We start from the raw sequence: 27,266 nt of genomic DNA, 5'->3' as shown, positions 1-27,266 counted from the left end.
GGATTAATGAAAACGGACAGGGTTCGAAATTGAACGGGTTACATCAACTGTTTGTTTATGCAGATGACGTGAATATGTTAGGAGAAAATCCACAAACTATTAGCGAAAACACGGGAATTTTACTAGAAACAAGTAAAGAGATAAGTTTGAAAGTAAACCTCGAAAAAACAAAGTATATGTTTATGTATCGTGACCTGAACATAGTATTCAATGGAAATATAAAAATTGGAAATTTATCCTTTGAACAGGTGAAATAATTTAAATATCTTGGAGCAACAGTAACAAATATAAATAACACTCGGAAGGAAGTTAAACACAGAATATATAGGGAAATGCCTGTTTTTATTCGGTTGAGAAACTTTTGTGATCCAGTCTGCTCTGAATAAAGCTGAAAGTTAGAATTTATAAGACATTAACGATTGTTCTCTATGGTTGTGAAACGTAGCTTCTCACTTTGAGAGAGGAACAGATGTTAAGAGTGTTTGAGAATAAGGTGCTTAGGAAAATATTTGGGGTTGAGAGGGATGAAGTTACAGGAGAATGGAGAAAGTTATACAACACAGGACTGCACGCATTTTATACTCCACCTGACATAATTAGAAACATTAAATCCAAACATTTGAGATGGGCAAGTCATATAGCACGTATGGGTGAATCCAGAAATGCATATAGAGTGTTAGTTGGGAGGCCGGAGGGAAAAAGACCTTTGGGTAGGGCGAGACGTAGGTGGGGGGGATAATACTGTATTAAAATGGATTTGAGGAGGTGGAGTATGATGATGGAGACTCGATTAATGTTGCACAGGATAGGGACGGATGACGAGGTTATGTGAGGGGGTGAATGAACCTGCGGGTTCCTTAAAAGCTATTTGTAAGTAAGTATTAATCTCCACTTCTTCCTCATTTCATCTATCATCTGTAATAGTAAAAATATTAATAGGATTGGGTGATATTTGGGGATAGTAAGAATTTTCGATGCTGATCTAGGTTATAAGGATTAGGGATCCCTGGCTCTAGGCATGATGGGACCTTACCTGCAAGACCAGGAAAGATGGCCCGCCTGTCAGCTTCGGATTCACGAATGTCATCCGGCCATCCGTAAGACTTTAACAATCATCGCTTATAAGGCGCACGTCGTATATAAGGCTTATGTACAAGGATCCATTCCGTATTCAGCCTTCGCAAAGTAAGTCAGTCAGTCAGTCAGTCAGTCAGTCAATCTATCATACCTGTCCCTTCAAAGTTCTTCACCTATCTCAGTATAGTTTGTTTGAAATGAGGTTCGTCTTATATTTACGGCGAAACTCTGCATACTATAAGAAGATAATTCTTCTGTGTTGCCCTTTTAATTCAATTAAATCGTGCAACATAGAAGAAGACTTACAGAGTGACGAAAATACTTTGCAAAATATTACATCGCTCTACTTCAAATAACTGCAACATAGTGACCTAAAAGTTGTTGGGACTTTATGAACACTTTTTATACTCGTATTAATACAACTTGTGAAACTAATAATAAATCTTTATTGCGAACAAAATTAATTTCTATCACTCAAGTAATTTAATTGATATAATTACTATTGCGTATTTACAAACACACAAGTACTAGGCTATTATATTAGCATAGAGATACTTTTTGTCGTATATATTTGGAAGCCAGTAATGATTTAACTGGTATGCATGTACAATTAATGCAATGGTTTGTTGGAGAATGTAAACACGTCTAGCCTTTTCCCTCCCCTATGAGTCAACCATACGGGGAGATAAAGAGAATGTGACTTTGTGTGACTATTTACATTCTCAATCTATATTCCTATGAGCACGAGTATGTTTTTTTTGGAGGTGCTAGAGTGATTTTTATATGTAAAAATATGTAAATTACCTTTGCTTTAGCAGTAGATTATTGTTGTTATTATTATCAATTGTGCAGACTTTACTTCTTTTGTTTTAATTTCGTACAAAACACGTATCTTATCTTCAGTAAAATAGGCTGTTTCATTCAGGCGAATCTTATTGTTGTTGTTTAGTTAACTGCCCGAAGACAGGTATGAACCTCATAAGTTACACCAATAAGATATCACTCATAAGCTAACTCAGGAGATAATGGGATAGGGTGACCAGTTCCTTTCCCTCTTCATTTCCTACCTATCTGACTAGTAGCATATTAATCTAATCAGACTTATGATGTATATAAACAAATTATTGTTCTTCCACTGACAAGCATCGTCAAGTAAGATATACTGCCTGATAACAGCTGTACTTGTACATATCAACCAGAGCCTCAATCAGAGGTAGTGAATCTTACCTACAATATATATATATATATATAAATTAGTTTTTGTACAGACAAAATTACAGTGAAATTGATTTTAACGATGATTTGAACAGCTTTATCTGAATGGTAGCCATTGTGACAATTAACTTGGTAATCCTGAATCTTTTTCACAGCGATGTACTAAGTCGAGACCCCTCTTCATCTTCTTATGACTGAGCGTCACTTGCTTTTGCGATGTACTGTCTTGGTGCCGGGTCCTACTGACAGCATGATTGTCATATACTGGTGTACTCTATGGCACAGTGAAGCATGTGTTAACCGATGTTGTTGAATTAGGTCTTCTCACAGAAGCTTGGACATACTTCCTTGATGTACAATTCCATTTAAGTTAGGTATCCTGAAACAAATATTCCCTAATTAATTTATTAACCTAATTTCTGAACAACATTAAATTATATGAAGCAATATTAGCCATTAACTTAACTGGTATCAGGGAAAATCCAAAATAATATAGCATTAAATCAAATTATTTGATAAGTATATAACTCAGAATAATGGGTGAAATATATTCTGCTCACTAATTTTATTGGTGCACGATATCCAACACCATCACCAATACAATCAATTTGCTTTATACAGTTATCATCGCCGTCATTATAATCGATGTTGTCTTTGTTATATTTCCCGTCTCTATTTATAGTCTTTTGTTGATTTTTGCAGTTTTGTTTTGTCGTATTTTATCCTTTGTGGTTGTCGTAAGTTAGTTATATTCTTGGTGGTTTTTGTAGTTGTGTTCTTGACCGTTGTCTTAGTTGTAATCTTGATGTTTGTCGTCAGTTGTAGTGTTCATGTTTATTGTCATAGTTGTGCTCTTGATATTTGATGTCGTACCGTAGTTGTGTTCTTGGTGCTTGTTGTCGCAGTTTAGTTTCAGTGCTTGTCATAGTTTTATTCTTAATGATTATCGTAGTTTTAGTCTTGGTAGTGGTTGTCGTACTATTAATTGTCTTGATGGTTGTTGTCATAGTTTTAATAATGTCGATGGTTGTCGTAGTTGTGGTAGTCTCGATGGTTGCGTAATTGTAGTCTCTATGGTTGTTGCCGTAGTTCTTGTAGTCTTGTTGCTTTTTTGTGTAGTTGTTGTCTTGATGGGTTTTTGTATAGCTGTAGTAGCCTAATCTTGATGGGTTTTGCCGTAGTTATAGTAGTCTTGATGATTTTTATCGTAGTTGTAGTAGTCTTGATAGTTGTTGTCGTAGTTGTAGCAGTCTTTATGGCTGTAGTTGTAACAGTCTTGGTAGTTGTTGTCGTAGTTGTAGCAGTCTTTATGGCTGTAGTTGTAACAGTCTTGGTAGTTATTGTTGTAGTTGTAGTAGTCTTGATGAGTTTGTGTAGTTGTAATAATCTCGATTACTGTCGTCGTAGCTATAGCAATCTTGACGGTTATCGTAGTTCTAGTCTTGGTGAACTTTTGTGCAGTTGTAGTAGTCTTGATAGTTGTTGCTGTTGTAATATTCTTGATGGTTTTTGTCGTAGTGGTAGTAGTCTTGATGGTAGTTGTAGTTGTAATAGACTTGATGCTTTTTGTCGTAGTTGTAGTAGTTTTGATAGTTCTTTTAGTTTTTGTCATATATGTAGTAGTCTTGATGGCTGTTGTAGTTGTAATTGTCTTGATGGTTTTTGTCGTAGTTGTAGCATTCTTGATAGTTGTTTTTAGTTATAATAGTCTTGATGATTTTGTCGTAGTTGTAATAGTCTTGATAATTGTTTTAGTTATAATAGTCTTGATGGTTTTTGTCATATATGTAGTAGTCTTGTTGGTTGTTGTAGTTGTAATAGTTTGGATGGTTATTGTTGTAGTTGCAACAGTCTTGATGGTTTTAGTTATAATAGTCTTGATGATTTTTGTCGTATAACTAGTCTTGATGATTGTTGTTGTCGTAGTTGCAGTCTTGTTGGTCGTCGTCGTCGTTGTTGTAGTCTTTTTGTTGTATTGTTGTAGTTGTCAATGGTGTAGTTGTACATTTGTTAGTTCTGAGTTTGATAGTCATTTTTCGATGAAGTACTAGTAACTTTAAATAATTTTGAAAGAAAAGAGTTTGTAAATTGTATCTATTGTACAAGGAAAATTATTGACAGTACAGGAAATGAGGTATTTGCTATAGAATTACATTTTAATTTATTTCTCTCCAGTATATGACAATAGAACTCAGTATTTCGGTTAAAATTTTAAATCGAGTATACATTACATACAGTAGTGCACAAGAAACCAAATTTAAAATATAGGTTGATGGAATAAATAAAGCACAGATAAATAAATAAAACGATTTATTAAGAAGTAAATGGACCCATACGTACGTAGGTGGTTTAAAGATTACTTCTTCTTTACCGGGGGTGCACGAGAAATAATCTGAAACAAAATAAAATTATATTATGGACTATGTAAAATATATTATATACTATCATTTCATTTATTAAAGTGTCACAATCAGGCCATGCCTAATCCTAAGCTATTATATGAAGTAAGGACCAGCAGTATCACATTTTACGTAAATACTAAAGTAATTCTCAATGGGTGACAAGTTCACAGCATAGTGAACGGGATGTATTCGAGAAAAATCTCATTCTTAATTCTTTTTACATGTCTGTATCTTCCAGAAATTAAACACTGTTGGTTTATTTATAAGAAATATGATGTGAGTGTACTATGTTTAAGCTCAGATTATGTTAGAAGATAAAAAGTATTAAGATACGAACGGTAACGTAGTAAAAGGAAATTCGTAATTCACATTTACAAATTAAATAATTTATTTATAACAAGTTTTAGTAAATGAGCAAAATGTTCTTTCTCGACTCTACAGACCAGAAAATAATTTCGTTGAAGTCATCTGGGTTTTTTCGTCACAGACCATGGAATGAGTATTTTTGTGGACAACCATTTCTCCCCCTTGTATGTAGAATCATCGTTCCTTGTCGCATCCCTGTATAAAAATTGGCGTCACAATTGAAGAGTCCACTGCAAGAATGATGGATGTCATTTGGAATACATTTTGCAGGAGAAGCGATTGAAAGTTTGAAATGCTTAGCTCTCAAAGCTTAACTGTGATTTTCCGATCATTACTGGACAATGACTATCAATGTTAATGCCATGTAACTCTCTATGTACATTCTATATGTCTTAAGCACAAAGACAGAATTAAGGCAGGGACGAACAGTAAAGAAATGTCAGAACTTGCGACAGTTGAGGATTTAGCAGAGATATTTGATATGTGTAAAAAAATAGTGGGGATATGATCAAAAAGTGCAAGTAAAGTGAAACTGGAAAAGGTCGAGAAGTATAGGGAAGAGAGAAAGTATATAAGCACATGTGTAGAATAAAATATAAGTATTTATAGGAAGTGAGAATAGTGTCAATGGATTAGGTGTAAGCAGAATAGTGAGAAAGTGGAAGTGAGCGCAAATAAGAATGAGTGAAAATAGTGAGAAAGGGTTAGGAGAAGTGAACAAGTGACAGCGTAAAATTAGTACTAACATTTGAACGTTGGAACAGTAAGTGAATAAAAGGTCAAAAAACAAATAGGTCAAATAATTCAATATAATAATTTATAGAGAAAAATTGAAATTGATATTTTAGTGAATAGTAGTTGAGGAAAAGGGGGGGCATGAAAGAAATGTATAATATTAGATATATTAGGATTAATGAACAAATAGAGAATAGCCAAGGAAATGTAGAAGAAATACTAAGGGGAGATTGACCAAGTAACAAAAAAAGTACATAGTGAATTGGGAGTATTTGTGTAGACGTGTACTGCAAATAATGTGTTATTGTAATAATATGTTAATGGTGGCACCGGGTACAGAAATGTGAGGTACACCATTACATGTAAAGATGTGCTGTGAAGAAATATATATCAATATATCATATGTCTTAAGCTATGCATTGACAGTCTTGGTTCATTTTCGACAAGAAAGTGACATCCATCATTCTTGCAGTGGACTCTTCAATTATCTGTTCCATCCGACGAGTTGCATTTTACTCAGTCATGAGTATCTTACCTCATTTCGTCTAAATATACTCAATAATTTACATGTTTTAAACATGAGGAACGCCATATTTGAATTCTTATCGATTCCATTGTGCTGGTCGACATTAATGAATTTTATGTTTGAATTCCATTGAATATGGGATTTCTATTAGAGTGGCTCTCTGATAAGAAACTGTTGTTTTTCTGTACAGAGACGCAAGAATGTTATCCAAGGGTGGAGCTCATCAGCTTACGTAACATTCCCACACGGTTCTTCGAATAAAATAACGATATATTATGTCGATGGTTCTAGGAAATTTTTGTTATTTATTTGTTTTTTGTCGTGTTGTCTTAATCTTATCTAAGTTAATTCTTAATACCTTTAGAACGATACTCTTGTAGCAGTGCTGGTTCTTTTTAGTGGGTTCTCATACTTACCCACATCATCCTTGAAATATCAATATAAATATATATTTTTGTAACTATTTAAATAATATGATTATGAAGAATCTTTCCACTTCCTATTGGAGATTTCATTGGTTCGTACGTACGAATATTTTGAGTGTCCCATTAAAAATGATGACACATTTTATAAAAATGTTCATTATTATTCTCAGTTCCTCAATCTCAAGGACGTCACATTGGTATATAGATAATATATCAAATACTAAACTCACAAAACAAGGAAAATACACAATACAAAATTAAAAACTTATTCACACAGTTTACAAGCGACCGCGCTGAAAACATTGCAACCCTCAACCGAAGTACGCGTGCGGAGGAACCGGTATGATTAACGTCTCTGTCTACCTGTGTGCTCTCTTGAAAACGGTGTCACTATAAATCACTAATTTCAGAACAGTGATTGGAAAGTCTGATTTTAAAGAACAATTTTGAAAATTTACCAAAAGTCTTCTCACAGCTTGAAGGATTTAATTTAGGGGTGTCCAAAAACAGAAGCACTATTAAAGAAGTATCCAGAATATAAAACCAAGCAAATCCTGGACCAATGACCGAACGAGCTAAACATAAATATTCGCATTCCCTGTCTTATCAGGAAATATAAAATATGCTACTCTAATTGGCACGTGGATTAGCGGCCGTTTCGGTCCCACATTTTCGATAAACAGACAGATAGATAACAGATATTTAGTACCTGACACTTGGGCCACGCTTTTTTACCTTTTGGGTCACTGCATATTGATAATGATAGGATCATGATACGTAAAGAAAATCTGTTAACAGAGGAAAAAGATAGCTTGGAACAGTACCAAAAAAATAGAAAAGAATATGCGGAGAAAAAGGGGAACACAAGTTACAACGGAAAGACAATGAGAAGAAGAGAACTACAAGAAGAACAAAGCGAAGACAAGGAGGACAAGGGGAATAAGAATTGGGATGCAAGATGAATAAGGGGAATATAAGGAGAACGAAGGTAAGGCAAAGAGAAAAAGGAGAAGAAAAGGAGAACAAGGGGAAGACGAGAACAAGAAGCAGAAGAGAACAAGGGGAAGACGAAGAGAACGAAGGAAAGAGAGGACAAATGGGGACAACGAGATAAGACGATAAGAACAAGGGGAAATGGGAAGACAGGAAGAACGAGGGGAAAACAGGGAGAACAAGGGTAAGACAGGGAGAACGAAGGGAATACAAGGAGAAGGCAGAGAGTTGCATTTTTATGTGATGGTCTATTCCCAAGTTATCCTCCACAATACCTCGTGAGGAAAAAGACGTTGTTCTATGTCAGAAGTTGGCGGCAGTCTTTATCAGAACAACAGGTCTAAGACTGGAAAAGAAGAAAATAAAAAGAATAAGAAAAAGAAGAAGATGATGATACCTTGTTCGTCCTCTTCGTCTTCAGAATTTGTAGCATGTCCTTCTTCTGTGTTAGACGTCGTACAGTTCGAAGATGTTTGTAACGTTTCCTCCTCTTTACTCGGTAAGTCACTACATTGCAAACCTGATATTAAATTGCACACACAATTCTCATGTTGCGTCGATTCAAACGATTGAGGAATGTCTTCCAGTGTTTCAAATGCATAAATCATATCATCAGAAATATTGGCTGATAAAGGTGTATTAGAAAATTCATGTTCCTGGAGTGTTGGATGCGATTGATTTGCAGATATACGACTGATTTGTTGAGTTACCTCCAGCACGCTGTTTACAAATTTTTGTTTCTTGTCGTTGGAGATGACGTAATCCGTTGGTTTCTGGTTTGTTTGTTCTTTGTCTTTGGCGCTAAACGTGTTTAATATTGTATTTTTTATTCTTCGTATCATTCTCATCTGTAACAAAGTATACGATTGTTAAAATAACTAAAGGGGACACTATACTAAAAATGACAACATTTTTCCTAATCATTTTTTCAACCAAATTTTGAAAGAATATTTACTGTGTAAATTACTGACGAAGTCAAAATTTTGAACTTCCAAATGTTTTGGGTCTTTCATTTATTTACTTTTCTATTCATTTTAAAATTATTTGAAACTCATATTTTAGTAGATTGTCTCAATTTTTAAGGTCCGTTATTCGGTTACATTCACAAGACATAGAGCAATATTTTTATGCATTCATTTTATGAAATATCTAATTTATTCATTTTGAAAAAAAAAATATATGATGGAATTTGAAAAATGTTATTGTTCTTAAAAATATTAATAAACTAAACAAGCAGCATTTCTCACAAAATAAATGCATAGAAACATACCTCAGAAATATTTTCAGTAAAAATTTAATGCAGAGTGATTAATATATTTGGCATAAAAATTGTTATTGCATCAAGAAAAATAAACTTACGGAAAAATGATTTTGAAAGTAAAATGAATATTTATGTAATATTAAAATTCTCCTTCGCTACATTCATCTAGTAACTTCAGGGAGCCAAGTTTAGAAGAAAAAGTTACTAGATTTATAACCAAACATTTGTAAAAAGAATTCTTTGATGAAAAAATAATTTTTACAGCTCTTTAAATGCCACACCCCCTTACAGCCTTAATTAAAAAAATAATCATATTTATATTCAGAATTGAACTAAATGTAAGCTTATTTGAAATAAGAAAATATACATTCTAAAGAAGTGAAATAGTCAATATATATATTTTTTTAATTTTAATGATATTTAGTGGGGTCTCAACTTAAAGATATTGATATTTATTACACAGTTGATTTTAACTGAATGCTCTGTGTCGTAATATCACAGTCACTTCTCTGTATATTACTACTGTAAGCAGGAGTTTTATGCAAATCTGACTTTCAGGCATGGCTTCCTGTGGAGCAGACTTGAATAATTTCAAGGGAAAAAAATGTTCCGTGGATGGGTATAGATCACCGGGCCATTCGCTTAGCGCACAAATGCTCTACCGATTGAGCTACCCAGGAACTACACCCGTCTTGAATGAAACCCTTGCTCGAGCGCAACTCCTGATCAACAGGTAAACGCGCTACCTTCTGAGCTACACCAATGGCTCTGATTTTATGATTTAAGGCTCATTCACAATGAAAATTAAACATAACGTAAGCGTTAACTTAAGAATATAAACGTTACGGTAAAATCAAGATCATTCACGATGGGAACATAAACATAACAGCAAACATACTTGGTAACCATGGAAACATAACAACGACGCCATTTCCTCATATTCTGTCCTATACTTCAGCGCTCCACGATTGTGTTCTGTTTGCAAATCACGTAAGCATAAGCATGAAAGTTTGCAGTTTGCAAACTTTCATGTTAACGTCTTACGGTAATGTTTATGTCAATGCTTATATGAATCATTGTGAATGATCCCATTTGGTAGCCTGGACGCAAACTTCTGTGTTTATATTACGGTTATGTTTAATTTTCATTGTGAATGGGCCTTTATACTCTAGAATCCTAGACCATCAAAGCAATTTCGACATACCAATAAAGTTGAGGGTTTAGAACACGTAGGTGATAAGGAAAGATATCAATTCAATTGATTTATAGATGGGCTATGATCAAATATAGTACATTGCTGTACGTGATTATAGATATAGCGAACGATGAAACAGTCAAAGAGCTGAGGGAACGGAAAGATTTGCACTAATGTGGAACAGGAATGTACTGTATAGTTCAACATTCTCTTCGTTAACGTTGGTTATAATAATTGACATGCTGACTGTTACCCAGATGCACTTATTGATAAAAGTGTCAGACTTACATGTATACAAACACAAACATCGTCTTGAAGAATTCATGTATTTGTATTGACTTCTCCCTTTCCTGAGTTTATCTCAAGAAACTGGAGTAAGTTCATAAGTTCAAACCAATTACCCTGTTATCAAGAATAATTTATGTTTTCTTGTATTGCGCAAGTTTTATGTAGCAAAACCAGAATAATCTAGAATTGAATAAAGAAATTAACATTTATTTATTAAAAAATACGATTTTGCAATTTATAATAATAATAATAATAATAATAATAATAATAATAATAATAATAATAATAATAATAATAATAATAATGATTCATTTAATCTGGCAGAGTTAAGGCCATACGGCCTTCTCTAACACTCAACCAGGAGTAAAACTGAGTTACAAAAACACGACAAACTTACAAAGTACACTACAACTTTACACACAAACTGAATAAGATAATAATAATAATAAAATATAAACAACTAGTAAGTAGAAATCAAACATAATATATAACATATAGTAAGAAAGGAAAAAGCGTAATAAAATGTGAACAGCGGGTCAAAATAAATGAGACATACAAAGTATAAAAAATAAGACAATTATTGATATAATAATAATAACTAAGAATAGTAATAATAATAATAATAATAATAATAATAATAATACTAATAGTAGTAATAAAATAGTGCGGTACAAAGCATAAACGAATACAATATTTTTAGGTACACACAGTAAGGAAAATTATGATTATATATAGCTCAACTTATCACATTATAGATATACCATTATCGGAAAATATGAAACCAAAAATATAAAATGAGTTAAACATCACTAGAACATAAAAAAATGTGAATACGTGGAAACATGCAATACAACACTTGTCATAATAGTAAGTTAGTTTGGCAACTCGTCATAAGATAATTTTCTAACTTGGATTTGAAAGATTTCACTGTTCGGCAGCCCTTGACTTGAGACGGCAGAGAATTCCAGTGACGAGAGGTAGCAACAGTGAAAGATGAGGAATACAGAGATGATGTGTGAAGTGGAATTTCTAGCGTGTTATCGCGTTGTGATCGAGTATTAATATTATGTTAGCGAGAGAGAGTATGAAAACGAGCGAATAACTATATTATGCAGTACAAAAAAAAAAAAAAAAACACGATCATGAAAAAATCATTTTTTATATATAAACTTGTAATGTAGCTAACTGTACTTTCAGTTACGAAATAGAAATACATTATACAGGGTACAAGGGAACCTATCACATTATTCACAATGGTAATAGATGAAGTCAATGCGAACATGTTTTGTCAAATAAGTTTTTTGATACGTCCAATAGTTTTGAGAATACGCAATGTAACGTGTTGCAACGCTCCTTGAGGTCATTGCTCCGCAGTGGGGGTGAGTGTAACTGCATTATCCACACCGCAAGACTTGCGAGAGGAGAATGTAAACAAAAACGCCTCATCAGATACGTTTCGATCAAATTACTGTATATGAAAACATGAAGTTTTGAATGAATTAATTACGCAAATTGTTTGGTTTTTTACTTGAATATTCTTTATTACGCTATAACCTCTTCAACTTTAAATTTAATATCATGAAACTTATTTAACATTGAAAGTATCCTATTGTTTCTTATGTTCACACTTAAAACTTTCTTAGTTAAAACGTTTTAACTGGAAAAGTTTTAAGTTTTATTCACAGTATCTGTTGATTTTTTTTTTTATTTTTACGTGATAATAAAATAGTAGAAATGTACATTCTTATAAATCAAAGCTATTTCCATTAAAGATTCCTTTACATTTGATGTAATTTCAAAATACCATTATTACGAATGCACATTTCGTAAACCAATCTCCATTTAAGTTATAATCTCTGAAGAAAATTAAAAATGAATTAATTTAGAAAAAATTAAGTCCACAGTAATGTTAAGTAAAGTGTAAAGTGTTACGACTGTACAGTAATTTGATCGAAAAATATCTGATGAGACGTTTTTGTTTGCATTTTCCTCTTGCAAGTCTTGCGGAGTGGATGAGTGCAGTTGTTACTTTCACACCTACTCTGAAACAGTGACCTCAAGGAGCGTTGCAGCGTTGAAACATGTTAAATTTCGTATTCTCATTACTATTTGACTTATAAAAAACTTATTTGGCAAAACTTGTTCCCTTTGACTTGATCTATTACCTCTGTGAATTAATGTAATAAGTTCCCTTCCACTATGTATATTATATAGTTCCCTTCCACTCTCTATATTATATTTAAATATGTACAGTAGTGGCAAAAAAAAAACCGGACCGACCCTTGTAGCTGATTTCAGAGCCTTGTTCACTCCAGAGCACGATAGACTGGTAACTAAGACTTTCGTGGTTCGAATCCTGCCTGGGAAGGAAACATTTTTTTGTTCCTTATTCAAATTTATTCCCAATACTTTTCGATTGCTGGTAAAATTAATGTTCTGGGAATAATAAGTTAATTAAGTAGTAAAATATCGCTGCAATCGAAAAGTATTGGGAATAAATTTGAATAAGGGACAAAAAAATGTTTCCTTCCCAGGCAGGATTCGAACCACGAAAGTCTTAGTTACCAGTTTATCGTGCTCTGAGTGAACAGGGCTCTGAAATCAGCTACAAGGGTCGGTCCGGTTTTTTTGCTACTGCTGTACGTACACTAGTTAAAATTAATCGCAAAATAATTACCTTGCACCGTTAGTATAGCTAATGTTGGAACAGAATGTGATTTCGTGTATAAATCTATACATAAATATATACATACAAATTTACACAGAAATATATAAAGTATGTTTAAATACTTTTTTCATTTGCGATTTGAGAAATTATCTTGATATCCATTTTGACTGTTATGAAGGATTTAATTTCTTTCGATAACAACGGATTCACGAGAGGAATAATTTTTTGCATCCAATCTTCGAAAAATAAATAAACTCAGGTTTTCTGATCATAGTTTAACAACACGTAAATTATCTTGCCCAGAATGAAATGGCAATAAGCTAAATATACCAGACGTTACTCCGAGATTATACCATCAATGATTATGAAGCCTAATAATATTCTTGACTAATGATAATGGTAATTACGATAATTTGTTTCGTATTAAAATTGAAATCCGGTCTGAGTTATGAGGAGTTAAAATTCGTTCCTATCCGTTCACTCTATCTGTAATCTATTGTAATCGTTGTAAAAATCTGAGACATGATACACTTTATGAATAACACAGAACAATTGCACACGTGAGATAATACATTATTACAGTGTCACTATACTTGCCTTAATATGTCTTCTCTCTACTCGTGTCTCAATGCCACTAAAATGAGTATTCTGTGAAGGTCCAGTGTGTATATATTTCATTTCAAAGCGTTACGTAATGAGGAAAGTGGATCGCTTTAACAACCGTCTCCATTGGCGTTTGACTGGAATAAATTCATCGAAGAAGTTCAAGGATTACTTTGAATGCTAATGCAGGCCATGGGGAAAACAACATCGCTGATATTAAAAAAAAATAAAATGCACACTTGTCAACACGCCGTAAAATGTACTCACTTCACAGAATCCAGTAGTCGTTTCTCGGACAGTTTTTATCAACTGATAATTACAAGAAGATGCGATATCCTAAAATATGTCTTCTCTTCGCAAGAATTAAAGAGGTGACTGAACTTACTGAAATTTATTGTAGTTTGCATAGATTCCTTCTTAGTGACAGACAAACATTGTGCAATATTTTCATTAGATAAAGGGAGAGTATGGGGCGGCCGGGTTGGTAGAGCAGCTGGCTACGGACTGGAAGGTCCGGGGTTCGATCCCAGGTGGTGACAGGATTTTTTCTCGTTGCCAAACTTTCAGAACGGTCCCGAGGTTCACTCAGCTTCCTATAAAATTGAGTACCGGGTCCTTCCCGGGGGTAAAAGGCGGTCAGAGCGTGGTGCCGACCACACCACCTCATTCTAGTGCCGCGGTCATGGAAAGCATGGTGCTCTACCTCCATGCCCCCCAAGTGCCTTCATGGCATGTTACGGGGATACCTTTACCTTTTTAAAGGGAGAGTATAGGGAAATTGAGACTTAAGAAATCATGTTCCTTGTTTTAATAAATAGTGATGAAAGATGAGTGGAACAGAGAAAAATTCTCTCCGGCACCGGGATTTGAACCCGGATTTTCAGCTCTACGTGCTGACGCTCTATCCACTAAGCCACACCGGATTCCCATCCCGATGTTGGATCGAATCCTCTCAGTTTACGTTCCACCTCCTGTTTTCCCTCTAGTGGCCTACCCTCATAAACTGCGTCATAAACGTTGGCAGTGGCATAATGTCCACACATGTGCAGAGGTGCACTCGTTAAGAGTGACCAATTGGCCGGGATCCGACGAAATAAGCGCCGTCTTAAATCACAAACTGATTATTTTCGCATATGTATTTAAGACCGCGTTTATTCCGTCGGATCCCGGCCATTTAGTCACTCTTAACGAGTGCACCTCTGCACATGTGTGAACATCGTGCCACTGTCATACATTTATGACGCAATGAATGAGGGTAGGCCACTAGAGGGAAGCCAAGAGGTGGAACATAAACTGAGAGGATTCGATCCAACATCGGAATGGGAATCCAGTGTGGCTTAGTGGATAGAGCGTCAGCACGTAGAGCTGAAAACCCGGGTTCAAATCCCGGTCCCGGAGAGAATTTTTCTCTATTTCACTCATCCATCATCATATGATGACGCAGAATATTTGCACGGAAATATCATACGTACTCCGGTATATCCTAATAATATTTAATAAATACACTTTATAGCCTATGTGTGCAAAGTTTTCAAGCCTTCATGTGGGTGTAATCTTTCGCAAAGAATGTACCTGTCATTGCCGCATAATGTGTTGAAATGTAGCAATTGGTGTGAAAATGTGCCACCATTACATTCGGAATAACTAAAAGATAAATAAAGAAATGATCATTAATTGGTGTATTAACCTCTGATAGATGTTTTGGCTGTTACATTATCAGGCAATACATCTCACTTGATGATGTGTGTCAGAGGAAGAACTATTTTTGCATACATTTTCAGTCAGATTAGTGAACTATATTACTAGTCAGTGGTATATAAAATGGAGGGGAAAAGGAGCTGAACACCTTACCCACTATCTCCTAGCTTAGTTGCATCATGATTGATGCCTTATTGGTGTCTATCTTTTAGCCTCCCTTTGAGGGAAAGGACATAAGCTGGGGATTGCCCTCTTACGTAGGCCTATTGGGTGGACCCATTCTACTACCAAAAATGAAATTGTGTGCAAGCCCTAAGGCCCCTCGCGCTACGGTTCCTCCTGTGGGCCGAGTTCAAATTCTGGTTGGGGCAAGTTACCTGGTTCTCTGAACCAAGTGAAGCAGAATTGCTGGATAACTTTCGACATTTCGAACTTCTTTCTTCATCGTAATTACACTTACCTATTTCATCATCATCATCTCTGTCTCATTCCCATATTTATGGCTCGTTCCGTTGTGAAATCTGTTGCGCACCGCCCTGAAATTGGACCCCGTGGTATGTGGTCATTAGTTGCTGGTGGTAGTGCTATATACCGTGGGTTGTCTGCTGGACTTACGGTAATTCATGAGACCTGGGATTGAGGGACCACATATTTTTACTTCTATAACTTTGAGTAATAATAGCGTGCACTTAATTATATTTTTATTTTATGAGTACTGTGATTTTTATTTGTAACAACAATGTAATTTATTCGTCACAACAATAATTCCTTTCTACAATTCACCTTAACGCTCTCGTCAACAATTGGATCTTCACTCAACACAGTATTCGTTATAGCACTCCACCGACGACAATGACAATTTACTTGGACTATTACGCACAACAATGAACTGTTAATCTTAACTAATATTTACACAGTACTATTTACAAATCAGAACTACCAGTTCTCAGTTCACAGTTCTTCTATCTCAGTCACTCGAGTTCACAGTATCTCGAACCACAGACCTCCAGAGACAGTTCACTGTACTCGAACTCGGGTCCCTCCAACTGCGGCCACTGCACTCGAACTCAGGTCCCTCCAACTGCGGTCCACTGCACTCGAACTCAGGCCTTCGGATGCTGACGCAGATGCGGACGCACACTCGAGTCGAACTCCGGCTGGCTTGCTCGCTCTGGCTTTCTCACTGACTGAATAACTGAAAACTCTGTCTAGTTCGCTGGCGCCTGCTCTTTTATAGCAAAATCATAGTTGCGAGAACCTTCTACAGGTGTGTAGAGAATTATCTCAATATCTCTACATCGACATTTCTGGAAGGGCCGGGAAGGTCCGTTCCCCCTTCCCTCCGTAAGCAGCTGCGCGCGCGGACTCGTCGCGTGACGTAATACACCCTCTCTCTTCTCTCCACCGCGCGACGTCACTCAATGTTCCGTGGAGCCTGTGCGATCTGCTTTCTTGCGGGACGCTGGTCGTGAGTTCGATTCTCACGTCGCTGTCACAGTACTAACCTGTTTTCTAGCAGTTGTTCAAAATATATCGGTTGTCTACATTCACGCATTCCCGACAACTTTGATGAAATTGTAACATCCAAAAGTTGTACGTAGTTCCGTAACGCTAGTAATTTTTTGGCCACGTACTGTGAGAAGGGGGAACTACTGCGTAAAAATAGACACCATCGAGCCCGTAAAGCAATTGTCAACCTGCTAAGAAACAGAGGATGGGAAGTACATGAGGAGATTCATTGTGTCTGAAGATGATTCTCATAGAAGGGTGGATAATTGCCATCAATAGAAGAACCTAAAGAACGATGGTCTTAGATCCTACGATATGTTTTGAGCAAGACACGAATCAGGCGCTCGAGATAAATGATGAAAAGCAAGCTAAATATGTACTTTCCCTTCCATACCTTAGTAAAAAATACAGCATTTCGCTTTACAACTGGGATGTTACAGGCTTACTATTTGGAGCAAGGGGGTGTTTACCAAAATTTACTTGTAATATCCTTAAATCGTTTAAAATTCCCTTTTATGAGATACTGAAGATTGTGATGGAAATTCTGAAGGTCTCTCTTCAAATTCTACGCTATCATTTATATGTTGACGCATAATTTTTTGTTTTAAATGTACAAAGCGAATAATTATTTCACTCATTTTATTTTTGTTTATATTTTGATGCTTGTAATTCCGGATTCTAGTGTTCAACCTCACTTGAGGACGGATGATTTTCAATAAATCTTAATAGTATCTTAAAGTTCGTCTCTAGTGTGAGGGTTATCCCTACTTACCCTTCTTTTTAATTTTTTGATGATGTGAATAGATCCTACAGCGCGGTTAACATGAACTATAGCAAATTGCAAGTTAAGAGATATTCAGCTGGGCATCCTTTTTGTCCGTAATAGTACATGATGAAGTGGTGCTAGCGGTAGGTATGATAATTATGGAGATCTATAAATTATAGAAGGTCTGTCAATTATGCTATATCAAGCGTAAGATGAATTATATTACGAAATCAATTTTTCGAAGTCACGGCTGCTGAAAAAGTGTTCCTTTCAAATTCTCAAGTTGAATTTCGAGTCGAATAAGTTGAGAGTTTAACTTGTCGTTAAATAAATTATTACTATTATTACTACTAATACTACTGCTTCTGTGCTACCGTTACTGCTATTACTGCTACTAATTACTAATAAGAAATAATTATGAAGAAAACAATGTAAAAATTGTAATTGACTCTAATATTTATTATTTTAATTTCTTGTATAATGGTTAATAACGCAGCACGCACCATTTTTGAGACATAATATTCTATTTTTAGGTTTATTTCTTATAGCTATCGCAAAGAAATCTTCCTCTTATAAATATTAATTAAACTTGCTAATGCTTAAAAATAAAACTGACGATGTTCAACTTTTCATTGTGTGAAAATATTGTGTGTTAAGCAGGTTATTTTGGGTGTATTTGGGTCATCTATTCAACAAGAGTGAATATAAAATAAGTAAACCAATAAATTAATAAAATAAATAATTTATTTACTCATACTGTCACATAAGTTAAATTTAACAATGTAATGATAATAATAATAATAATAATAATAATAATAATAATAACAATAATAACAACAGTTTCTCATTTCCTGTTGTAGAAAACAAAATAGCTGCTGGATAATAAAATGTATCACATTTTCTGTGTTCGTGCCAGGTGATGCCAATGATAATGCCGTCATGTCATGAATTCCGAGGGTAAGTTTCGTCCTGGTTGTGGGCTTTTCTGCAGTTTAACAACCCTGAAAAAAAGTTCCATTTTAAGTTATATATAATGCATTCGTGTAATCCTTGCTCCTCTATGGGTTTAGGCATGGTTATTCAGCCATGCTTTGAAGATAATTTAGCCGCCTGCCTATTTAGAGAACGTCCGACGTTTCGGTGCCTTCTATTTTCTTATTTTAGTAGGTTATTTTACTACGCTTTATCAACATCTTAGGTTATTTAGCGTCTGAATGAGATGAAGGTGATAATGCCGGTGAAATGAGTCCGGGGTCCAGGACCGAACGTTACCCAGCATTTGCTCATATTGGGTTGAGGGAAAACCCCGGAAAAACCTCAACCAGGTAACTTGCCCCGACCGGGAATCGAACCCGGGCCACCTGATTTCGCGGCCAGACCGTTACTTCACAGGTGTGGACTCGGTGCCTTCTATGTTTTTACGTGTAATGCATATAATTATGTTTCTCCTACACTAACAGAAAAAATGAAAGGATTTTGTGGAACTGAAATTACACTGAGATTGCCATGAAAATGCTTACGTCATATCCCATGAACAGTGTGGACGTGTCTATTCCTATACACAATGGCAGTACGCATATAGGCCTATAGAGTGCAAACGATATAAACTGCCAAAAAGATACTGTTGGTAGAGCATAAAATAATGATTGAAGAAAAACGTTAAATAAGGTTGTTGCAATACTTGATATGTAAGTTAATTATTTTTAATATTTGAAGGGTTCAGAGCCTTAGTGTGACAAGCGCCATTTATTAAAAACGGAGAGAGCAAGGGTTAAAGTTAAGTGAAAACCATAGTTTAATGAAGATTGTCATATCATTTAGTTTGAATGTGTATACTTTATATTACTAGCTATATGTTTCCATTGAATTGTGGTAATAATTTCATTTTAACCCTTATTTTCTACGGTTTTGGTAATTGACGCTTGGCCCAATATGGTTCTGAACCGTTCATTTGGCAGTAAAAGTGAAATTTATGAAGAGCACAGGTGAAAAACTCGAGAAGTCCAAAATTATCTCTTTTAGATGTAATGTAGTAGCTCATTTAGTATAGATTTGTGGAGTTTAATTGTACATAATAATAACCTCATTAACCCAAATAAATTTGAAGAATAATAATCCAAAGACAATAGACTCTAATGGATCTTGCTCTCGTGTAAAAATAGTAAAACGTGACTTATCAGATTTTCCGCCTGTACTCTACTTATGATTATGTTTGAGATTTCTATGATATTTTAAGCTTGTCTTCTTCCAAAATAACGCCAATTCTTGTCTAAAAGTTTGTGTTACTGTGCATGTCACTTGAAAACTCGCTCAGTCCATACACCGGTGGATAAACAACTAACCCAGTCCTTCCATAAAAATGGACTTAACGCGTTTTGGGATTCACAGCCTTCCATTACATTTCACTAGATATTTTGTTCAGTAGACCGATATATACTTTGTATATAATTTGGCAGATTAACCTATATCGCTTACACTCTGTATACATGCTGTAATCTTCTCCGAAGAGTTTTACTTATTTTACGGGATAATCTCAAGTGATTATATACAGTATATCAATTAATAGTTTAATCGTTCGCAGCTCAAAAAGGTCCTTAGGCTACTTTCTTCTTAATCATATATTCTGTTTTAATGAACTATTATTTATTATTATTATTATTATTAGTTGTTATTATATTAATACTGAATAATTTATAGTTTTTATAGCTTATTTCATTTCGTTCATTAGATAATAATAATAATAATAATAATAATAATAATAATCCGTGGCGCTACAGCCTGTGAAGGGCCTAGACCGACCAGCCGGCTGCTGGCGTCACGCCCACATGCCGAAGCAGAGGTGGACGATCATCCAACCAGAATGGAGGTATCGTGTGGTTAGCACGATGATCCCCTCAGCCGTTATAGCTGGTATTCGCAACCGGATTTCGCTACCTATCGTAGCTCCCCAAGTGCATCACGATGCTGGGTGTGCACCGGTCCCATACACTGACCGAAATTTCATGAGAAAATTTCTTCCCCCATGAGGACTCGAACCAGCGCGCATTCCGTAACGCGAGTCCTAGGCAGGATGCCTTAGACCGCGACGCCACGGCGCGGGACTCGTTTATTAGATACACCATCTAAAATCTTACAAACTTATAGCAAATTAAAAGTATTTTTTCCTAATTCCATTCACCGTAATATTCCTGTATATACATTACACTCAATCATAGGGATTTCCTCAAATTCTCTCTCACTTTTTTATTTAATGGATTGTCTTCTTACGACCAGGCTTGTCTTTGTTTTTATATCCTCTCTGCTGAACTGAATACATCCAGTTTCATGAATCTCAAATTTAATTGTGCATTATTAAATAACTGTGATCGGAAGACAGTGTAAAATTAAGTGGGAATATGAATATGACGCGCAATGGGAACACTCGTGTAGATCCATTTTGTTACTACTAATCTTTAACGTGGGCGAGATTCAACGTTACGTCCTTTCCAAAGAAAGCCATATTAAGAAATTTAATCATCCTTCAAAATTCATAGTCTTCTGCCAGTTTTGGAAACGCGAACCCTACATCCAGTGGCACACATTCCGTGGGAGACAATGGAGTAACTAGGTCTACCTACTCCGCATACCAATATATATATGGTAAATGCATAGCTACTACCAAGGACATCTTTCGTAATTCAAGTTACAACTTTTATGTCTGCGTGCTATTGTAAACCTGTTCGATTTCCGGCAGTGAGGTGGGATTTATGTCATAAAATTCTGGTTATAACCGTGGTGTTATGTTCACAGTTTGTTATCATAGGCGTGGCCAAATGACCAAGGACATCCAGGATTACAGATACCTAGTATCGGTTATTAATACCCAGAACATAGAACAAGGCACCTCGGTGAATTCTTCAGAATAGGTTATGATGATGATGATGATGATGATGATGATGATGATGATGATGATGATGATAATGATGATGATGGTGAAGCTCTCTCTGCTACTTTTGGTGAGGTAAAGGAAATTATTTTGATGGAGAGAAAGAAGTAAAGAAGGAGACAGGGAGTACTGCTAGTTCCCCTAATTCAGAAGTGTTTAAAATTTTGTTCAAATAAATTCTCCTAAAGACGAAACAGGTAAAATGTTGGGTACATGCAAATTGCCCTAAATCAAGAATCGTTACATATAACACAAAGGACACCACGAGGAGGCGGTTCTGACTTCTTCCAAAACGTATTCTAGTTTTCTTTTCGTCACTGTTCTCTTATTTACCGTTTTAAAAAGTTATAATAGGAGACAGCCTTCACGAAATCTGGCTGTGACATTTGATAATTATCATGTTGTTCTGTTATTACGTCCAATAGTTTTTGTCGCTCTTTGGACCTTATGTTTTGAAATTTGTGTGAAATATTAACATAGGTTACTGTAATTATATATAAACATCAATCTGATATCTGGCCGCGAAACCAGGTGGCCCGGGTTCGATTCCCGGTTGGGGCAAGTTACCTGGTTGAGGTTTTTTCCGATGTTTTCCCTCAACCCAAATATGAGAAAATCCTGGGTAAATTTAGGTGCTGGACCCCGGACTTATTTCACCGGCATTATCACCTTCATCTCAACCTCCGTTGTTGACAAAGCGTCGTAAAATAATCTACTAAAATAAAAAAAATCAATCTGATATTTAGTGATCACTTCAATAAAAATAAATATACCGTATTTGGATGACTGTGGTTGAAGTTTGCATTCATGTGAGAATGAAACGACTCATATAGGCCTACATTGGTAGTTTTTGTGATATCAGGATTCTCCGCATTAGTCAGGAGAAAATGATGTTCATTTCGATCAATATAAATGTTCAGAAGATAATCACAAAATTGATTAATTTTATCACTACCTGGTTTAATGATTACAAGTCAAATGCAATTGAGGACCCTATTTTCAAAACGACCCTTGTCCATTCCCATATATTTATGGGAAATCACGAAGAAATATTTTTAGGTTTAAAATTTCTTAGCAGCTAGACAAGAGACATTGTGAAATAAAAGAGTTTGGGTTCATTTAGAATCAAATAGGAGCATGAGGGTCTTCGATTCCAAAACTGGAACTAATATTTTGTCACAAATTTTGCTGTTAACAAGAGTCAGTTTGATTCCAGTAGTTACATATAACGCAAAATTTTTGTGGTTTAGAGGGCGTTCTGAAGCCAAATATTGACCGTTTGTATGTAGAGTTATAATTGAAGACTGCATGGACATAGGAAGCTCATTTTCGTTATCAAGTGGACAAGAAACGTTTTGAAAATGGACTCCTCAATTGAAGTTTGGACGTCTTTCGGTTTTAAATCCATCAACCAAAACAATGACGTAGCCATTGTTCTTTTTCTAAATTAGTCTTTATATTCAAAAAACGCCGGCCTAGGTGTCGCAGTCGATACAGTGCTGTCCTTCTGTGCCCGAGGTTGCGGATTCGATCCCGGCCCAGGTCGATGGTATTTAAGTGTGTTTAAATGCGACAGGCTCATGTAAGTAGATTTACTGGCATGTAAACAAACTCCTACGGGACAATATTCCGGCACACCGGCGACGCTGATATAACCTCTACAGTTGTGGGCGTCGTTAAATAAAACATTGTTTAAATTTAAGTTTTATTAAAATAACTCAACCAAAATTCTGAATAGCATGCCACTATGCTTGTGACAGGTGAAACCTAAACCTTACACTTTGCTTGTTGGTCACTGAGATTTACGAGCATTTCGAAGTCTGTAATTTGAGATCAGAACGAAGTGCTGTACAATGTTTTAAATTTTCTTCTAAACAATTCTTGTAAGTTGGTTCACTTTTATTTTTTAACTAACAAAACAGTAGAGGAAAGTAGTGGCGACTAAAATAAACATGAATAATTCTAAACTGCAAAAAAATCTTTGGGCAATATTGAATGTCCCATCCATATGTAGCATTTGGGCTTCGAACAAGGCATATTCTTGGAAATAAGAAAAGTGGTAACGACGAAGTTGGTACTAATGGACAATTGAGAATGACGCGCAAAATGACTACGAAGGTAAGTTTTCGGAAAGTCACAAAAAATTGAACAATGTTGTCTTCCGTAATTTTCGATGGAATAAGTTCAGTTTGACTGATTTATTTTCCTATTCAGCACATCCTCACTCAAGTTGGATGTAAAATGTGCTTAAAGTGTATCTTTGAATAACACTGCATATGGATTGTTAAGGATGTAAAAGTGTTAATGCGGTGATGAAAATGAAATTTCCCGATCAAAATGTCACTGAAAATGGAAGAGATTTTTCGCGATTTTTAAAGGAATAAATTCTTATTCATTGATGATTTTTCTACACAACTCTCTTTCTCGAGTTCAAGGTGATAATTAAATTAATCCGAATATAAATTGAGGATATTTTTATAAGTTACTCACGTTGGCTCTTGAAATCGTATTTTCTCCTCTCCATGCATTTGCACCAGAGAATCTGAAATTAAGTAATTTTTGTTAGAATACGAGAGAATCTGACGATAAGAACATTAAGAATAAATCTTCAATTAAACTAATAACTATGTTACATGAATTATGTCATAGTAATGGAAAGATTAAAACTTCACAGAAATTCGAAGCGGTTCTCGTCATTTTTATAACACTTTAATTTTGCCAATAATAATAATAATAATAATAATAATAATAATAATAATAATCGTCATCATATTTCAAGATTCTAGATTCGGTATTTTGTTCCAGTACGCAAAATAAAGTCGTGAATTAGACGTTTTAAACGCCTTCCTAATATTCTCTGTTCTCCGGCTCGACAAATCAAAATTTGTAGAGGAATTCTGCTATCATCTCTTCTTAATATATTGTAGGGGAAACTGTTGTACCTTTAAACACTGTTCACATTTTATTTTTTTTTAATTTTGGGAAATTAAATTTTTTAAATGAAAAAATACTTGAAATAATTACTGAAGATTCCTTTACAACTTCCAGTATGTATTTTTCTGTTTTACAAATCTTTTAAGGATGGAAAAAATAAAATGAAGGGATATGTAATGTGTTCAAAGGTACAACAGGATCATGTACCTTGGAACACACCCTCTTGTAAGTTGGAACACATGGAATATAGGTGGGAATATAGCTGAAAAAACTGACAATCATATTTAAAATGTATTTGCAATCATAAACCAGAGGAGGCTTCTCTGATTGAGATTTTATTTCCTGAAGGAGCAATAACTGCTTCAACAGCTTTCTTCAAGGCATCCGGATCAATTGGGGACATCTTTAATTCCAGACTTACTTCGTGACATGACCTTAAAATAAAAGAAAAACAAAAACCGATAGTATCGTGTAACTTGGAACATGTTCCATGGTACAAGATGTTTTGTGTTCAAAGGTACAAGAGGGTGCACGTTTAAACAAATATGGCTCCGAAAACTAGAGAGTCAAATAAATCATGGAAATTAAAATATGTTATTACTCACCAGATGATAGGGAACACACCGTACTTGAAAGATATTAACAAATACAATCTGGTTTTGTGTTAGAAAACATACATCAATGAACGAAATGTTTACTTTTGATACTAAAAAAACTTCTTTTGTCTACGGAACTCATACTTTGCAATAAATCAAACTGAAACTACGACCAGACCTACTTAGCGGCTTTCTCTACAATCTACTTCATTTTGAGTCCTCTAGGTAGCAGCAAAAATTAAAAAACAAAAATGTTCAAAGGTACACTATGCTAAAGGTACAACAGTCTCCCCTATTCAATAGAATTCTTCAGTTTACTTGCAGTTTCTTGTTCGAATTACGGTTCTTCGAATCTGACGATAAGAACATTCAATTAAACTAATAACTATGTTACATGAATTATGTCATAGTATTGGAAAGATTAAAACTTCACAGAAATTCGAAGCGGTTCTTGTCATTTTTATAACACTTTAATTTTGCCCATAATAATAATAATAATAATAATAATAATAATAGTAATAGTAATAGTAATAGTAATAGTAATAGTAATAGTAATAGTAATAATAATAATAATCGTCATCATATTTCAAGATTCTAGATTCGGTATTTTGTTCCAGTACGCAAAATAAAGTCGTGAATTAGACGTTTTAAACGCCTTCCTAATATTCTCTGTTCTCCGGCTCGACAAATCAAAATTTGTAGAGGAATTCTGCTATCATCTCTTCTTAATATATTGTACGCTGTGTTCTGTTTTGCTTATAATATTTTATTCTTTCTAAAATATACAGGATGGCCCGCTTAACTCATATTTTCATCCTCTATGTGTGAGAAATATTTCCGTGAGGTTTTGACACACCTTTTTGTAACATCCTGCATTTAAAACTAAAAATAAAATACAGTTGTTTAAAAACGTTCTACACGAATTTTTACATGGTCTAGAGTTTCTTGGCCTAAACGTGTGGCTGCCTCCTACGCTTTTTGTCTCGTACAATTCAGTCTTTCTCACTTTTTAACAATATTGTACATTGTAGGACGACTAAGTACTTTGAAACCTGAAAATTTCTTTACAAACCTTATTTGAAATTGTTGGGCAGAGTTATTGAGTACATAAGAAACGTAAACACTTGCTGAAACGTAAACAATTGCTAGAAAGAAAATTCTGTTGGTACTGACTACCAGATCCAGGAAAAACTTTAATCCCCTTCCCCAGAGACTGGATGATTATAATTATTGTATAATATTGTTTTTGTTTTTTGTTACCTCATCGTTATCAGAGTCTTTGATCTAGGCATGAGCTACGAAAAGAAAATTTGCAACACAGCTGAGGAATTAAGGAAAGGAAATAAAACGGATATAAAGTAATTAATAATCATAGAATACTATATCATGAACTCACCTTGGAAATCATCAACTTCTTCCTCTTTCTCACTCTCTGGTTCCAAGGAATTTGTAGCTGCCTCATCAGTTTCGTCTATTTTTTCTGTCAATTCCGATTTATGGGTCTGTTTGGTGCTATTTTTATTCTCGACTTTCTCCTCGGATATCAAAGCGCTGGAAGAATTTTGACTTCCTTCTATTGACACAGATTCATCGTTAATATAACTAACACAGGAATCCTCTGATGCAGGTAACATACCACTTGGATGCTTCTCACTTGTTCCGTTAATGTTCGTGTATTTATTAGTCTCAGGTTTCATATTCTCTTCCAGTTTAGGCGAAATGTAATTAGCGTCTTTCGTTGAACACTGAAAATTCTCTAAATTTTTCAAGTTTTGTTCTGTTGAGGATGAAGTATGATCTGCAACTTTCTGTTTATTTTCATATAGTACAAATTCACAATCATTCTCAGATTGCTCGTCTGATATTTTCCAGATACTTGATAGTTTTGTTATTTGGTATCTTCTATTTCAGTTTTATGAGTTATCTGCAGTGTTGTGTCTTCGGACCTGGAATAATATTGAATAATTTTTTACAAACGGCGAAACTAGCTTTGGTTTACTACATAATTTAATGCATAATTACTGTAATATAGCCTAATACACGTATATTTGGTTCATACTATTGAATATTCATTGTAAACTTAA

The 27,266-nt window shown here is 34.9% G+C and overlaps 2 protein-coding genes across 3 annotated transcripts; both read right to left on the bottom strand.

Moving 5' to 3' along the window:
- Positions 1-1,500: 1,500 nt before the first annotated feature.
- LOC138706477 (uncharacterized) lies at positions 1,501-13,903 on the bottom strand. Of its 2 annotated transcripts, XR_011334016.1 has the most exons (5): positions 13,749-13,845; positions 10,484-10,663; positions 8,137-8,587; positions 4,633-4,684; positions 1,501-2,671 (listed from the first exon to the last, which is right to left on the bottom strand). XR_011334016.1 is itself a non-coding variant. In XM_069835810.1 (4 exons), exons 1-4 carry the CDS (start codon positions 13,827-13,829, stop codon positions 2,617-2,619), a joined length of 639 nt encoding a protein of 212 aa, XP_069691911.1. In that variant the 5' UTR covers positions 13,830-13,903; the 3' UTR covers positions 1,501-2,616. The 2 variants fall into 2 exon arrangements, 1 of the variants encoding a protein (XP_069691911.1); XM_069835810.1 differs by lacking the exon at positions 10,484-10,663 and having other exon boundaries at positions 13,749-13,903.
- A 4,617-nt stretch (positions 13,904-18,520) lies between these two features.
- On the bottom strand, positions 18,521-26,908 carry LOC138705693 (uncharacterized). Its single transcript, XM_069834271.1, has 3 exons — positions 26,579-26,908; positions 24,143-24,194; positions 18,521-18,728 (listed from the first exon to the last, which is right to left on the bottom strand). The coding sequence occupies exons 1-3, from the start codon at positions 26,877-26,879 to the stop codon at positions 18,665-18,667; spliced, it is 417 nt and encodes a 138-aa protein (XP_069690372.1). The 5' UTR covers positions 26,880-26,908; the 3' UTR covers positions 18,521-18,664.
- Between the last annotated feature and the right edge of the window lie 358 nt (positions 26,909-27,266).

Source organism: Periplaneta americana, chromosome 9 (genome assembly GCF_040183065.1).
Source record: "Periplaneta americana isolate PAMFEO1 chromosome 9, P.americana_PAMFEO1_priV1, whole genome shotgun sequence".
Taxonomy (NCBI): domain Eukaryota; kingdom Metazoa; phylum Arthropoda; class Insecta; order Blattodea; family Blattidae; genus Periplaneta; species Periplaneta americana.
Note: the sequence above shows the minus strand (reverse complement) of the source record. Positions and strands in the feature narration are given on the sequence as shown.